Source organism: Eurytemora carolleeae, unplaced genomic scaffold, assembly GCF_000591075.1.
Source record: "Eurytemora carolleeae unplaced genomic scaffold, Eaff_2.0 scaffold136, whole genome shotgun sequence".
Classification (NCBI taxonomy): domain Eukaryota; kingdom Metazoa; phylum Arthropoda; class Copepoda; order Calanoida; family Temoridae; genus Eurytemora; species Eurytemora carolleeae.
Genome location: NW_019396066.1, coordinates 134,483 through 151,679, shown reverse-complemented (window position 1 = coordinate 151,679; position 17,197 = coordinate 134,483). Strand labels below are relative to the sequence as shown.

Below are 17,197 nucleotides of genomic sequence, written 5' to 3'. Positions count from 1 at the left end.
AAAGGAATTAAGTCTTTGTCACAAACTTTGTCCCCTCCCTTCCGTCACTAGTAGAAGATACAGTATTTTCAAAGGTTTTCAAAGGTAATTATTTGTTTGTTATTCTTAAATTTTTAAATCCCTATATCTTTGGAACCCGATGGAGTGATATTTCAAACTTAGATTATTTGATCCAACAGTATACTTAGTTTGAAATATATAAGGTCTAAGACATTGGGTTGCAAAAATATAGGGATTGAAAAATCAGAGTGTGTAGAAAAGACTCAATTCCTTTGTATTAATCATTTATGATAAAGAAACTGGATAAGTTGCCACAAATGCAAATTTTCTGATCATTTTATTTTCTAACCCTAAAGGTGAACATTTCGGATATTTCAAATTTTTACTATTTCATCTAGCAGAGTTTAGAGTCTGAAACAAAGTGAGATACAAGGATTAGAGTTTGTGATGACTAATCAGTTCCTTAGTTGAAAATATAGGGGAGAGATGTTTAGAGAAAGTAAATAATAATATTTAAAAAATATTAACAATATCTATCTACAGTGATAACCAGAATACTGCAGAATAGGAAGACGACATTTCAGCAAAAATTAAGTTATTTTATGGTGATACAAAGCAAGTTGGAGAACTCTGTACGACGACGAAATTAATCTTTGCTTTTTTTAATTAGTTGAGTTGGTTGACTTTTGTAATGAAAGTTTTAAACCAGACAAAGCCAGGTTCCCAAGCTTAGAAATAAGGAAGAAAAACTTGTTAATTAACTAAACTAGTTTCTTAATTAATATTAATTGTTGGAATTCCCTTAGAGAGATGGCAGGCGTCCTGAAGTTTCCAGGGTTCGCAGAAATTATCACAGATCGGGCACATTGTGGTGTTTGCCATCCCACCACCAGGACATATATCATCACTGCAAATAAAATATTATAATTAAACCCATGGATATGTTGGTCACTCTAAACCGCAATAAAGTTGACAATAGAGATTATTTCTACATTTTACCGAACAAATATTTTGGTCTGAGTAGACTCTTTTCAGATTTGAGCATTTGTTACTAGAATTACGATAATAAAAAAACTTGTTGCCGTGTTATGTTAACCATAGTTATTGTTTAAATGCAGTATATATATATGTACTTTGAATACTGATCATTGGCAAGTATTCAATCAATGGAACATTTCAGTATGAACCAATTTTTACAAACGGGCAATTTCACCCCCTCCCCCCTGCACACTCTAACCTAGTCTTAGGCGGAGGGCCCCTTGCCCCTACGTACACCTATAATAACCTATATTTACTTTGTCCTTACAGCCGAGGCGCTCTGCTCATTGCTTATCTTAGCTGCGCCGCCCGGCTTTCTAGTCTATTCTTTCAACAGTGCTCGGCTCCTTAGCCTGTTCTTTCAGCAGTGCTCGACTCCCTATCCTATCCTTTCAGCAGTGCTCGGCTCCCTAGTCTATTCTTTCAGCAGTGCTCGGCTCCCAAGCCTATTATTATGGCATTGCTCGGCTCCCTAGCCTATAATTATAGCAGATGCTCGAATCCCTAACCTATTCTTACGGTGTTCTCGGCTCCCCAGCCTATTCTTTCAGCAGTGCAAGGCTCCATGGCCTTTCCTTGTTGAGGCCGGCGCTCGAATCCCTAGCCTATTCTTTCCGCAGGCAGTGCTCTGCTTTCTAGCCTATTCTTTCAGCAGTGATCGGCTCCCTAGTCTAACCTTTCAGTAGTGCTCGACTCCCTAGTCTATTCTTTCAGCAGTGCTCAGCTCCCAAGCCTATTCTTTCAGCAGTGCTCGGCTCCCTAGTCTATTCTTTCAGCAGTGCTCAGCTCCTTAGCCTATTATTATAGCATTGCTCGGCTCCCTAGCCTATTATTATAGCAGTACTCGGCTCCCTAGCCTATTATTATAGCAGTGCTCGGCTCCCTAGCCTATTATTATAGCATTGCTCGGCTCCCTAGCCTAATATTATAGCAGTGCTCGTCTCCCTAGCCTATTTTTATAGCAGTGCTCGGCTCCCTAGCCTATTTTTTCAGCCGTGCTCACTTCTTGTCACCCTAGCCTATTAATATAGCAGAGCTCGTCTCCCTAGCCAATTAATATAGCAGTGCTCAGCTCCCTAGCCTATTATTATAGCAGTGCTCGGCTCCCTAGTCTATTATTATAGCAGTGCTCGTCTCCCTAGCCTTTTAATATAGCAGTGCTCAACTCTCTATCATATTCTTTCAGCTGTGCTCGGCTCCCCAAATCAAATCAAATCAAATCATGAATGTTGGGGAAGCTTTAGGCTCCATTTTCCAACCAAGAGTTTCAATTCCTGAATGAGAAATGGTTTTTCAGCCTGGATATGAACTCAATTCTGACTTTTGCAATGTATCTAGTTAAAGGATAAATTCCAATATTTGGTGACGAAATCCCAACAACACGACCAAGTTTGAGCCATACAACCATTTTTGGCACCCATTCATTCATGATGGATCATCATTATGGTAAACATGAATGAAGGGGAGCCCCCCCGATGGTTTCCTTTGTCTCTGCTATGCATTCCTGGGAATATAAAGCAGAGTGGATGTTTTTCAGCAGTTCTAAGCTCTCTAGTCTACTCTTGCCAGCTGTTCGGCTCTTTAGCCTGTCCTTACCGCGGTGCTTGGTCCTATAGCTTCTAGAAGCCCAGCTCCCTACCTTGTTTAGCAAACAAGTATATCTCTAGATCCGTATTAATTTTATATACAACATATTACATTTTCTGAATAATAACAAATTCTGAGAATGAATATTATTCTCCACAGGGGAATACAGTTTACAAATTACAATATACAAATTATAATATACAAATACAGGGGAATACAGTATACAAATTACAATATACAAATTATAATATACAAATACTGGGGAATACAGTATACAAATTACAATATACAAATTATGATATACAAATACAGGGGAAAACAGTATGCAAATTACAATATACAAATTATAATATACAAATACAGGGGAATACAGTACACAAATTACAATATACAAATTATAATATACAAATACAGGGGAATACAGTATACAAATTACAATATGGAAATTATAATATACAAATTACAATTCACAAATTACAATATACAAATTATAATATAAAAATACAGGGGAATACAGTAAACAAATTACAATATACAAATTATAATATACAAATACAGGGGAATACAGTATACAAATTACAATTCACAAATTATAATATACAAATTACAGTACACAAATTACATTATAAAAATTACACTACACTAATTGCAATACACAAATTATATTATTCAAATTACAATATTTTAAGTATAAAATACAAGTACAATTTACAAGTACAATATATCTACAAATTACAATGTTACAAAATATACAATACAAAAACTACAATATACAATGCTGAATTACGATGTACAATACAAAGATTACATTATACCATATAAAATTTACAATTTTTTGCATATTTAGAAAGAGTTTTGTTGCAAATCACAAAAATCCGTATCGAAATTATATAATGTAAAAAAAGGCAATTCAACACATCTCTGATTCCAATTGGTTAAAGTAAAAATCTAATAAAAGTATACAATTTCATGAGAATTTGCATTGTACAGTGTACAAACTATACAGAAGATATATTTACCCGTTATTTACTAGATGCTAATTTCATGAGAATTTGCATTGTACAGTGTACAGACTATACAGTAGATATATTTACCCGTTATTTACTAGCTGCTAATTTTCATGAGAATTTGCATTGTACAGTGTACAAACTATACAGTAGATATATTTACCCGTTATTTACTAGATGCTAATTTCATGAGTTAAATTTTATTCTTTCATGTTTCTTATATCCTAGATATGTGAGGGATGGATCCCATTATTTTCAAAGCACAAGTTTTTTTGTACGTTTGATAGTTAACTGATTGAAATTGTGGATACAGTGGTTACCAGAAATACGGACGAAAAACGATTTTAATAACAATGTTTTATTTTCTTACCTGGGAGTATCAGTACTCATTGTAATTAGTCCATACAGGAAACAGATCAACCCTACCAAACTAAACCAAACCATTTCTTCATTAATCCAACCAAACTAAACCAAACCATTTCATCATTAATACAACCAAACTAAACCAAACCAATTCTTTATTATTCCAACCAAACTAAACCAAACCAATTCTTCATTAATCCAACCAAACTACACCAAACCAATTCTTCATTAATCCAGCCAAACCAAATCAAACCAATTTTTATTAACCCTACCAAACAAAACAAGACCAATTCTTAATACAAACCAAACTAAACCAAACTTTTGTGGTGAAAACAACCAAACTTCACTCATCAAAACCAATAAAATATAATCTAATAAAAAACTATTCCAATAACATTCATATTTTTTTTTCAGGGAATTCTACCGATTAATTTTCCAGCAAGGAGAGAATGGGGTTAAATTATTCCTGCCATCTAAAAGTTCCAAGCTCAAGAAAGCAAAAATTTCAAGTATATATGCAATATGCATGAATTAGTTTGCCTAGGAGGTATAAGCATAAAGGTATAGAACCCCAACCAGGCAAAGTAAAGACCGATTTTAACTCCAAAATAATCTCGGACAGCATCTGATAAAAATATATATTAATAAATCAATTTTAAATACTGTTTTGAAAAAATTTTGAAATGGACGAAAAAAACGAATATGAATAACACAATAACATCGTCTCTTGTATTATCTGAAGTCGAAACTTTTGATTGTGAATCTCTAGACTAAGCATTAATCTACTTCTTGTGCAGATCTACGGATCAATTTAATTCCTCTTCTATATCCCCAAGGGATCATACCCTGCCTGGATAACTAAAATGAAGGAATCAAGACTTGATCCTTATATTTAAAAGTGCCCACACATCAGATATCGAGATCAAACATTCAGAAAAAAAATGTCCGACCTCTGAATGTTTTACCTAGAGGTTGATATTTCCAAAATTTTCTAATAGACGCCCATTCTCTATAGAGAAGATATCGCATAGATCCAGGAGTCTTAATTGTGCCATCATGCAGCGGATACGCGGCTAATCAATCAATCAATCAATACAGTTTATTTTTAAAAGATACTAAAATGTACGGTTTTGAAACTTTTGTTCGGATAAAAATGTATTAAATAATTTCCTAAGAACACTCTCTCGCTGATTAGCCGGCTGATTCCAAATGCAAAATCGTCGGCCGTATTGTCAGAATAACGTTTTCTTTGCAGAAGGAACTCTATTATTCGAGATCTAAAAAAAAAAAAATTGAAATAATATTCATTATAATTCGTAAATTATATAACTGAAGCTGATAACAAGCCCCTTAAAGTTTTCAAACTATCATATCCAGAGCTACGAAAAATATTTTTTTTAAAGACAACCCAAGTAATGACATAGAGATATATCGAAGACGGCCCTGTCTCAAGATTAAAATAAATAGACGTGTACTGTTCAGTAGTATAATTATTTATTTTTATGTTTATTGTATTGTATGTAATATGTATATTGTATATTGAATACTCGCCTCGTAGACTGGGAGAAGAAATTGACCTTGTCATGATCAAACAGATATTCTTTATCCCTGAAAACACGAAAAGAACATAATTAAAAATAAATAAATTTATTGTTTCTAGAAATATTCCCTTTCATCCTTTTCTAAGACTCAACGAAAATAATAAAATTATTACTGAGACAAATGAATGGATATTTTTAAAGAAAAAATAATTTGATTTTAATTCTAAAATATAAGAACAAAAAGAAATAGAAACATTTCATAATTGATTTGCAAAAAATGTAAAGTTTTAAATTCAAGTTTTCTGTGTTAAAAATTAATGTCCGCAATGTTATAGATATTTAATCCTTTCTTAGTCGGTGAAAAAAAATAAGACAGTTTGACCAATTGAAAACTCTACTCTCTCTCCTATTGACCGAATATTTTAGTAATTAGTTAATATAAAACGCTGGACTTGTTTCAAGAAAGCTAAAATTAAAGTGTTCTTGACATAATGAAACAGAATCACTCTGGGCCGTAGTAAATTTGAATTCGAACGGGACCTGCCCAGTTTGTACCAGCCTGCCAGATAACTGCGTCTACTGACCCGATCCTATCACCATATTATGTACAATACATCGCCATAACCAGACTAACATACGACAGGGGTCAATTTTTTTGCATAGTCCCGTCGAAGGGCTAACTATGAAAACTCCCATGGCGCGTTCAGACTTTTTACAGTACCCGGCCTAATCCTAGGCCTATTTGACCGACCCCACTGGCTTAGTCCACCGTGGAATTATAAGAAATACGGCGGGAGTTTTAAGGAGAATCTTTTCTTTAAAGTGAATAGTGAGAGTAAAGACATAATTTACAGGGATATGTCAAAAACCACTTTTCACAACGTGACCATAAATAAAATATATTTGTAAATATATAACCTGGAATATATTGCTGTATACTCATTATTCTAGAAAAATCCAAAATATTGAAATCGCACAACATGAAACAGCATGATAACTTTTATATCAAGTTAAATAAAATACAAAATGTAAATATTTGGTTTCCTTCGAGTTATTCATGATGTCAGGATCAGGATAGAAAGGTTCCTAGAGAATATAAATAAATAATTCAGAATTCTGAAAAACAAATTTAAAAAAAAACTAGATGTGTTTTTAGAGTCAAATTAAATGAACTCTATAATCTGAAGTGTAAATCATTAACTACAGCATACCCAGGGTCCAATATTTCTTTAAAGACTTTTATATCCCCCTAAAAATGTTTTATTAAAAGTAAAAATGTTGGGGAAATTATTATTATTCTGATCAAAGGAACTGATGCTAGCTCAAAACTCTTATTAAATGACTTTGCAACCTAATTGTTAAACCTTTGATCATTCAATTTTTCAATTTTATTCTTGGTCAATAAGCCAAATATAAAATAGCTAATAATTTTTTCACTATCAAGGTGCAAATATATAAAAATTAAAAAATATGAGAATGAGGACGCACAAATTTCACAAAAGGAGGATTATTCATTTGGCGTCACCTCCCGGTTTTTCTTTCAAGTCTGTAATTGTACTGTACAGCTTGGTACATGAAATGAGCCCTAGTTTACAGTACGGCAATTGTTTTCTTCTCTTTTAGCACAACATCGCCTTTACCGTTAAAACATTTTAAGTATTTAATAAGAATTATTTTTTTTTTTCCTGGAGACGTTCTAACCAAGATTTAACCCCGTCTGCTACATCTGAGAAGAGTGGTATTCTGGATTCATTCAGATATATTAGATAATCATCATTTATCAGATTACACAGTTAGATATATTAAATAAGCATCCTTTATCAGATTACACAATTAGATATATTAGATAATCATCCTTTATCAGATTGCACAATTAGAAATATTGGATAATCATCATTTATCAGATTACACAATTAGATATATTAGATAATCATCATTTATCAGATTACACAATTATTAGAAATATTAGATAATCATCCTTTATCAGATTACACATTAAGATATATTAGATAATCATCCTTTATCAGAATACACAATTAGCTATTTTAGATAAGTAGAGTAAAGAGTTTTCATGATCCTAGATAGATGCTGATTTTTGTGTTGTAAATTTAAATAAACTTTCCATTTACAATAATATGCATATTTTTATATTAACAGAACAAAATAATGCAAGTATTAACTAGCGTTCAAAATTTTGAAAGAAAGGGTTTGTGGTTAGAAAATCTATTTTAGAATGTATAAATATTTCATATATTAACGAAAATTTAACTTGACGTTGACATTTTCTGAAGAAATTGTTTAAATTTGTTTTGTTAATAATATGAAACAATGCCATTGAAACTCAATGCATGATATTTGAACAGATTATTTAATAAATATCCCTGATTGAATCCATAGTACTCTCTCTACTCCCTCCTATCTGGGTCAGTTTAAACTCAAGCATATCCACTCCCTCAGCTCCCTTCGATATTGGAAATAAATATAATATCTTCTCAAACTCAAGCATATCCACACTCTCAGCTTCCTTGCATACTGAATATAAATATATTATCTGGTTTAAACTCAAGTGTATCCACTCCTTTAGCTTCCATGGATATCGGATATAAATATATTATCTGGTATAAACTCAAGTGTATCCACTCCTTTAGCTTCCATGGATATGGGATATAAATATATTATCTGGTTCTGGTTTAAACTCAAGTATATCCAGTATTCACTCCCTCAGCTCCCTTGGATATTGGATATATCCATAAATCATATCGGTCCGTTCAAACTTGATCATATCCACCCCTTTAGATCCACTCCACACTTTTAAGCTAACTTAGATGGGAATATTGATACAAAAAAACATGATAATAGAAAAAAATATATTCAAAAATTATTCAAAAATAAATCGAATCTTTTAAATAATAAACAACGAGAAAGAAATTTTTCGATTTCATGAAAAAACCAAAATCTCGTTCATTTATCCTAAAAATAAATTCATAAATAAAACTTGTCGAATGTCGACCCACAAGTTTTCAATGTTAGAGAGAAAATATTTCCAAGACTGTCGTTCAGTCGAAAGATTGAAGGGTGGCATCGTTAATTTATACGTTATAGTTAAGACGATAGAAAGTTTTTAAATGAAATAGTTCTAAACTGAATATATATCATAAAACAGTAAAAATCCAATTTAAATATTTTTCTCATTAAAAAATATTAATGAGAATTAGAAAATTTGTACATAAAGTAATCGAATTCAGCTCTAATTTTTTCTAATTTAATTTTCGAAAACATCATGTGTTTTGCTTAACATGATTCGTCACTGTGTCAAATTTAATATCCTCGATATATTAAGCAGGTTTAGGTCTTGGATAAGTATACAAGAGGTTGGCAAACAGAGAAAATAAATTTATTCTATCAGAAAAGCAGTGGTTTAGAATAAACATTACCCCCCACCCCCTCCCCCCTATGGGCAAACTTATTCAAAAAAACATTTTTATTCTACACGATGTAACTCGTTACAAAATTGTTATTGTTAAAGAAAATTAACCCACTGCAAACTTACAAATTTTAACTTAAAATTATAACCTCCCCCCCATATCGATAAATTAAAACTATATTCACATTCAAAAGAGAGAATATATTTGAACTAGCTGATTTGTCCGGCGTTGCCCAGGTTACTCATAGTTAATCACGACATTTACCCGCGCTTGGTCTTAAAAAATGATTTTAATAGCGCCTAGAATTCCCCGTGGAATTCAAACAAATTCCTAAATGTTTAAGCCTATGTTATCCACAGGGACCCATGGGTTCCCTCATAGATTTTAGCCAAGCTGTTTGGCCAGCTATAGCTAGCCTGTATAAAATATACATGGATGAGCGAAGAGTTTTATTGTAAAGATTATATCTCAATATCAATATGACAATATAAATATCAAGGAACTGAGAAGTGACACAAATTAAGGGATAATTAGGTTGGATCTCATTAATTGCTTTTCAAATTTTCACACTGAACTAGACAAAATAGATAGGTCAAATTCATGCGACATTGTTGGTACTCCACTGCTTTGCTAATCTCAGTAGTTTCTGTTTAAACTCTGTGAATCTCATTACTCTCAGTTTAAACTCGTGTGAATCTCGGTACTCTCTATTTAAACTCTGTGAATCTCGGCACTCTCTGCTTAAACTCTGTGAATCTCGGTACTCTCTGATTGAACTCTGTGAATCTCGGTTCTCTGTTTAAACTCTGTAAATCTCGGTACTTTCTGTTTAAACTCTGCAAATCTCGGCACTCTCTGTTAAAACTCTGTGAATCTCGTTTCTCTCTGTTAAAACTCTGTGAATCTCAGTACTCTCTGTTAAAACTCTGTGAATCTTGACACTTTCTGTTTAAACGCTGTGAATTTCGGTTCTATCTGTCTAAACTCTGTGAATCTCGGTTCTCTCTGTTTAAACTCTGTGAATCTCGGCACTCTATGTTTAAACTCTGTGAATCTCGGTTCTCTCTGTTTAAACTCTGTGAATCTCCGTAATTTATGTTTAAACTTTGTGAATCACGGTACTCTCTGCTTAAACTCTGTGAATCTCGGTTCTTTCTGTTTAAACTCTGTGAATCTCAGTAGTTTCTGTTTAAACTCTGTGAATCTCGGCAATCTCTGTTTAAACTCTGTGAATCTCGATTTTCTCTGTTTAAACTCTGTGAATCTCAGTACTCTCTGTTTAAACTCTGTGAATCTCAGTAGTTTCTGTTTAAACTCTGTGAATCTCAGCACTCTCTGTTAAAACTCTGTGAATCTCGGTTTTCTCTGTTTAAACTCTGTAAATCTCGGTTCTCTGTTTAAACTCTGTAAATCTCGGTTCTCTCTGTTTAAACTCTGTGAATCTCGGCACTCTCTCATTAAACTCTGTAAATCTCATTACTCTACTAGCTGATTAAACTCTGTGAATCTCCGCACTCGCTCATCAAACTTTGTAAATCTCAGTAATCTACTCGCTGCTTAAACTCTGTAAATCTCAGTACTCTACTCGATTATTAAACTCTATGAATCTCCGCACTCTCTCATTAAACTCCGTAAATCTCAGTAATCTACTCACTAATTAAACTCTGTAAATCTCAGTACACTGCTAACTGATTAAACTCTGTAAATCTCAGTAATCTACTCGCTGATTAAACTCTGTAAATCTCAGTTCTCTACTCGCTGATAAAACTCTGTAAATCTCAGTACTCTAATCGCTGAATAAACTCCGTAAATCTCAGTACTCTACTCGCTGTTTAAACTCTGTAAATCTCAGTACTCTACTCGCTGAATAAACTCTGTAAATCTCAGTACTCTACTCGCTGAATAAACTCTGTAAATCTCAGTACTCTAATCGCTGAATAAACTCCGTAAATCTCAGTTCTCAACTCGCTGATTAAACTCTGTAAATCTCAGTACTCTTTGATTAAACTGATAAAGTTGGTCAGGAACACTGGATATTTGCAAACAGAAATAGCAAAGTTTTATTTTCCAAACTTGTTAAAATGGAAGTTTTAAAACTTTGGCGTATGGTTCAACAGTATTCCGGGTAGGGCGATGGATAGCAACTTTCCAAATACTATAAACCAACTAAACCCCCCCCCCTCCCCGCCCCCTTCCTCCAATATAATAAAAAAATATATCTATTGTGTTCGGAATTTTAAAAGTTTAACTTATACAGAAAATATACTTCAAATAAAAAATGAATGTAAGAATGAAAAAAAATAAGCCAAACCTGTCGTTTTTCTTGACACGCTAGCATCTCAGCGGAGAATTTCTGAAAAAAATATTTAAGATTAATTAAAATATTCAAAAACTTGACTCAATACAATAAAATACAATAATGTAAAGAAAAATGTTCTTTCAGAACAATTTTGTTTTAAAATTCTCCAAATTTACATATTTTTGCAATTCCTGAATTTGAGTTGCTTGAAGGTAATTTGAAAAGGAAATGTGAAGTTGTCAAATGTCAAGTTTGACAGAAATATGTTCAAGGGAGAAATTTGACAAACTAAGTTTAAACCAAAATTTAATCAAAACAAGAACACCCAGAAAATGCTCTCGCATGAGAAGTACAATATCAACACAATATTTGTTAACACTTGTTCTCTTGTTAAAGGGACCGTAAGCGTGATTTACATCGGTACCCTTTTTAAAAGCTTTGTCTGATCAAGTGTTAATTAGATATTAAAATTTTGATAATCTTAGATTTTGATTGCTCCAGAAGTGACTTTACGCATTTCTACCACAGGAAAACATAAAAGGATTAAAAAATTTTTAAACCTAGGAAAACTACCATATCTTCCATATTAGTAATCAGATAAAGGTTTTAAGGGTACCGTTGTAAATCGAGCATTGCCGTCTTTCCATAGATGATTAATTAAAATAACCCTTTCTGTCCCTTAGTCGATTACTAGAAGCTCAGCCCGCCACTGCTGTTTTCATAAAAGTTTAGAAGCAAGCCCTTTTGCTTTTTATATAAATATTAAGCCTTTAAATTTTTCAAATTTCGCCCCCCCCCCCCCATTCAAAAATCAAATCCCTGCTAACACAAATAAAACAAAAGCCATGATTACGGATTAGAATTGCATTTTATCCCTAAATGTGTATTTGCGAATGCAATATTCTTTTTTCCAAGAGCAATGATTAACCATTTCTCTTGGACAGTCCTAATCTTATATTAGAAATATGCTGACAATAAATATTCTTCATGATTGGTCCTTCTATTAGGGGTGTAAGCGCTTAGCCAGGGGTAGGGGTATCAAAAATAAAAATGATATTTCGAAAAAAATATCTTTAGAAAACTTTTAAAAAAACGGGTTGAGATAAGAAATTCTCCCCGGCCCCCTTTCTCTGACAAGTCACAGTAAAATATGGTTTAGGGATAGGTTTAGAAAACATGGTTTGGTGATAGGTTTAGAAAATATGGTTTGGTGATAGGTTTAGAAAATATGGTTTGGTGATAGGTTTAGAAAATATGGGTTGGTGATAGGTTTAGAAAAAATGGTTTGGTGATAGGTTTAGAAAATATGGGTTGGTGATAGGTTTATAAAATATGGTTTGGTGATAGGTTTAGAAAATATGGGTTGGTGATGGGTTTAGAAAATGCCAAAATTACAAAATCCCCCGAAACCATTAAATCCAAGTAATCATCCATTTCCCTTACTTACAAAAACAAGGAACAATTAAATACAAAAAATTATTTTTGGAATAAACATGGAAAAAAATATAAAGATATATTTTTGCAGCCTGCATATCAAAACCAACAAACAGCTAATCTCTCAAATTTTCTTGCTTCTTTTTTAAAATCAATAAAAAAAATGTAATATGACCGTCGCGTAGACCCTTCACAATAATACAAACATATATATTTAGAAACGTTGTTTTGTTTTTAAGCATAACTTGTTTTTTCATTTGTCCTAGAAAATTAAACCAAAAATTGCATAAAAACATTATATTAAGGAGTTCAATCTATAAACTAAACTTTTAAAGAAATGAATAATAATAACTTAAAATTAGTTGAATTTATAATAAATAAATTTTATTTCTTCTATGAGTATAGATCAGTCAGGCTCTTAACCTCTCAGACTGAGTGTTAGTACTAGAAGACTGTATATGTCGAACTACGAAACCATTTCAGAATAACGAACATTTAGTCCAGAATTCTGACGATAATGTCAGGGTCCTCAGGGATATCTCACAACTGTTTATTTTTCTATAATTTTGTTCACAATTCGACAAAACTGATGCTATTTCGATACTTTCGATTATTTCGAAATTACAAAATGTTCATATAAGCAATCTCTAACATTCTGTTCGGGTTTCTTCTTTCAGAGTAGTTGCCTTGTAAAAGTTCTTTATCGTAATTGCATGCAGTTTGCTTCTATCTACACCAAAAAGTTTTCATTTGCAAAGTGTTTAACTATATAGTGAATAGTGAATCCTATAGTGTATTTAGTATGTTTAAAGATTAAGTAGTAAGTATACATTGTATAAAAGAAAAATTAATGGGGAAAAAATTTAAAATAAATTAAATCTTTTACAAAAAAGACGATTTTAAGGTATTACTTTTCTAGGCAAAAAAGGATAAATACCAAAATAGGATTCTTTACACAACGTTACATTTGTGAAAGTTTATTCTAAAACTTGTTTAAAATTAGGGAAAATAAATCAAGTGCGCTCGTTGATTTTAAAACCTTAAACCGAATAAAAATTTGAAATCAATTCTGCATTACTGCATTAATGTATAGTCAAACGGGAAAAAATACAAATATCCATAAATACTTCTTCAAGATTTCCTAAATTCCTTTATAACCCAAAAAAAAACTCAAAAACTTTTCCCTTTTTTCATTTTATTTTAGGTCGAAACTTATTTAAACGGTCGGGTGGAGTTTTTTTTAATTTTCGCATCAGTTGACCTTCTTTTTTGTATATTTTTAAGCCACTTGGATCCAGATCAAAGAAACTGAAATGTCGCGGATCCATTTTGATCCGCTAGGGATTCTTCAACGTTTTTTAACAACTGTGCAACTGATACTATATTCACTAAATCTAAACCACTTTGCATACAACATGATTTTCCCAATATTAAGCTTTCCTTCTCTCCTCTTATGTACTGAACACATGCATTATGTGCTGAACTGCACATTAAGCTTTTTTAATCAATTTTCAATTGTAAACAAAAAGCAATCCTCCAAAAGACAGTGACAGAACTAAGTAAAGCGTTAGCAACAAACAGGCATTTTTAAAAACCTCAATTTTTCTTGAACACATTTAAAAAGTTGAAATTAATTTACCCTGATTCTCCGTATACCGTCCTAAACATATTATCCATGTATTGAATAAAAAAGATGAAAAATAACAAAACTAAAAACGAGAAAAAAACTTACCCTTATTGGCATTCTAATCTTTAATATTTCAGCATATCTCTTCAATAGTTCCATGGGTGCATGAATCTTTATAAAACTCAATGCACAGCCTACAAATAAAAATATGTTAAATAAGGTTTAAGAAATAAAAATTCTATTCCTTGATAAGAATAATTAGAACTTGTAATAAACTCGAAAATATTTAAGCTTTAAGAAGAATATATAGAACTAGCTGAAGGGTTTGGCGATGCCCGTGAAAAAAAGGTTATTTTAAATAGATTTTTAGAACTTTTTAAATTAGATATTGAGACACACCGTTTTAGAGTTAAGCGGTTAGGTCACGAACAAAATATCTGGCAGAGTAAAAGAGGAATATATACTTAATGATATTAATAGATGTATGAAATACATTATTCAGAGTATTCAAAAGAAATTAACGAGAAAATAAGAATTTATTTTGAAATATTAATCAACAACAGAAAAAAAGTATAATCTTGAAATATTAAAAAGGGGGAAGAACAAATGAAAAAAAAGAGAAAGCGCGGAAGAAAAGTTTTCTCCTTTAAATATTTAATTAGAAAAGAATAAAAGTATAAAATATGATTTTCTCTTATTATTTATTAAAAGAGAGAAGAGCGATATATGAGAATTCTCAAACTACTATCTAAGAAGTTAGGATTTTCAAAAAATCTATTTGATATAATTGTATCAATATTATTTTACAAGATCGTTTATTAGTTTCCAAGTAAAGAGTTCCCGACTGTTTTATAAAACCATGAATCATAAATCCACACTTTGCAGTTTAAACATGTTTTAGCAATGACTGTATCTAAACAGTTTAACCAACTAGTATTGTAGAATGATTCATTTAAGGAGGAGGATTCTCGTAAAATGAAACCCCGGGGGATAGGTTTAGAAGAATATTTTGGTGAAAAACCATTTTCCAAATCTAAAATTCCAATTTATGTCTGATATTTAACAGATCAGATACACCGGAAATATTGATACCGATTTAATACTTTAATAAAAAGGTATTAACCTTTCCCCTCTTTATGCGAACACTCCCTTTAAGTTTAGTCTACATAACTATTAGTCATACTCTTTCTTCCAATATACAATGTTAAAACCTAAACGCTAAATATGGTGAACACGAAACAAACATTGGAAATGAATAATTCACTTACAAATAAACTTTCATTTTGTTCCTTTCAAGTTCAACTTTAAAAAAGAGCAGTAATTATCCTTTCAAATAACCCCCATTTAAAGAGACTGTAAGCGTAATTTCAAGTGAGCTAAGGCATTCACAAGCTGTATTTCTAATTCACAACTGTATTATGTTCAACCGTGTTCTGACTTCGGCTCTATTGCATAAATCCTAAAGTTCCTTTTGTAGAAAATTCAAGAATATATCATCATTTCTGCTTAGAGGAAGGTTTAATAAAGTACCGTTGTGAATCAGGCAACACCCACCTTTAAATGGAGATTCACTTTGAATTGATTCAACAATCTCTTTAAGCTAGAAAGTGTCGAAATGGTTAAATCTCTAAAAAAATATAACTGTCAAAGAAAGAGAAATGCAAATATCTTGAAATAACAAGGTCATGCACTTCTTTTAACCCATTCGTCACTCGTCTTTTGAATTCTTCAACCACAAGACTAGGAGTGCGAAGCATCCTAAATTTAGCAATAATTACCTCCTGAATCCTCAATCTCTAGCTCTAGTCCCTCCTGTCAAAATATTCATTTATAGAATATTTTAAAAAAAAGATAAAACGAAATTTTATTTGACTTTGAATATTTCAAGAAAAAAATAGATTTAAATTTATATCAAAAAGGGAAAACCGCAAAAAAATACAAAGACTGACAACAGTTTTTCTTGTTTAAGATTTTCTTGTTTCCGGTTTTAGAGATAGAGGAACCCAAGCAGATAATGAGAGAAATAACCTATTAAGTGCTCTTGAAGATAAAGAGGGGAAATTCTGAACATTCATATGAAAACGTACAATTAAGAGGGGAAATTCTGAGCATTCATATGAAAACGTACAATTAAGAGGGGAAATTCTGAACATTCATATGAAAACGTACAATTAAGCTTTTAAAGGGAACATTCACATACTTTAAACTGTAAATCATTTTCCAATTTAGAACAATTTAGAATTATTTTTTTGCTTCACCAAAAAAATTATCATTTAAAGTTTTGATCGTTCCTGGCCTCAAGAACATCTTTTAGGAGTAAGAAAAATTTAGTGTGCTCCTAAAAATGAGTCCTATAAGTATTTTGAAAAAGATATTTTCCTTGAGCAAGTTTTCTGTAAATACAAATCTTTTGAGAGATTTTGAGGTTGCTTCCATGTCCTCCGGTTTTGGACTCTCGTAAGCTGAACAAATTATACTTCTTATTATTAATACTTATTCAGTAGTTTAAGTTACTATTCAATAAACATAGGTTAAACTATAAAATACGTATTCTGAATAAAAAATCGATATTTAAAAGAAACAATCCAAAACTAACTAGAGAAAAAAACTTAATAACTATTTCGAAACATACTGAAAGCCATTCTAAATCAAACAAACAGTATTCTTTGACAATCAACACAGTAAAAATAAATCGAGTAAAGAACCGGAGAGTTACCTAGAATAAAATCGACTCTTTTCTGTTGGTCCTGAGTAAAGTAAAGACTAGATATCAGATCATCGTTCAACCCAACCTCTTCCTCATCCACCGTCTCCTCTGTGTTTAATCCCATCCTTAATCTTTGTTCAACATCTGTAAATATTCTAGTTAAGCGCAT

At 31.9% G+C, this 17,197-nt stretch overlaps 1 protein-coding gene across 7 annotated transcripts in view; it reads right to left on the bottom strand.

Annotated features, from left to right (window-relative positions):
- Positions 1-17,197, bottom strand: part of LOC111710135 (anoctamin-4) — a 32,584-nt gene extending 15,387 nt beyond the window's left edge. For 4 of the 7 annotated variants that reach the window (XM_023484206.1, XM_023484182.1, XM_023484174.1 and 1 more), the window contains exons 1-16: positions 17,038-17,197; positions 16,701-16,783; positions 16,100-16,133; positions 14,427-14,515; positions 14,334-14,354; positions 11,273-11,314; positions 7,918-7,997; positions 7,222-7,279; positions 6,581-6,622; positions 6,077-6,126; positions 5,547-5,603; positions 5,166-5,272; positions 4,961-5,068; positions 4,536-4,620; positions 4,003-4,062; positions 802-907 (exon numbers count right to left, since the gene is read on the bottom strand). In XM_023484206.1, coding sequence (XP_023339974.1) covers positions 802-907; positions 4,003-4,062; positions 4,536-4,620; positions 4,961-5,068; positions 5,166-5,272; positions 5,547-5,603; positions 6,077-6,126; positions 6,581-6,622; positions 7,222-7,279; positions 7,918-7,997; positions 11,273-11,314; positions 14,334-14,354; positions 14,427-14,515; positions 16,100-16,133; positions 16,701-16,783; positions 17,038-17,197 — 1,182 coding nt within the window. Of the gene's footprint in view, positions 1-801; positions 908-4,002; positions 4,063-4,535; positions 4,621-4,960; positions 5,069-5,165; positions 5,273-5,546; positions 5,604-6,076; positions 6,127-6,454; positions 6,484-6,580; positions 6,623-7,221; positions 7,280-7,917; positions 7,998-11,272; positions 11,315-14,333; positions 14,355-14,426; positions 14,516-16,099; positions 16,134-16,700; positions 16,784-17,037 lie in introns of all 7 variants that reach the window. The other 3 variants (XM_023484222.1, XM_023484191.1, XM_023484198.1) reach the window with 2 other exon arrangements.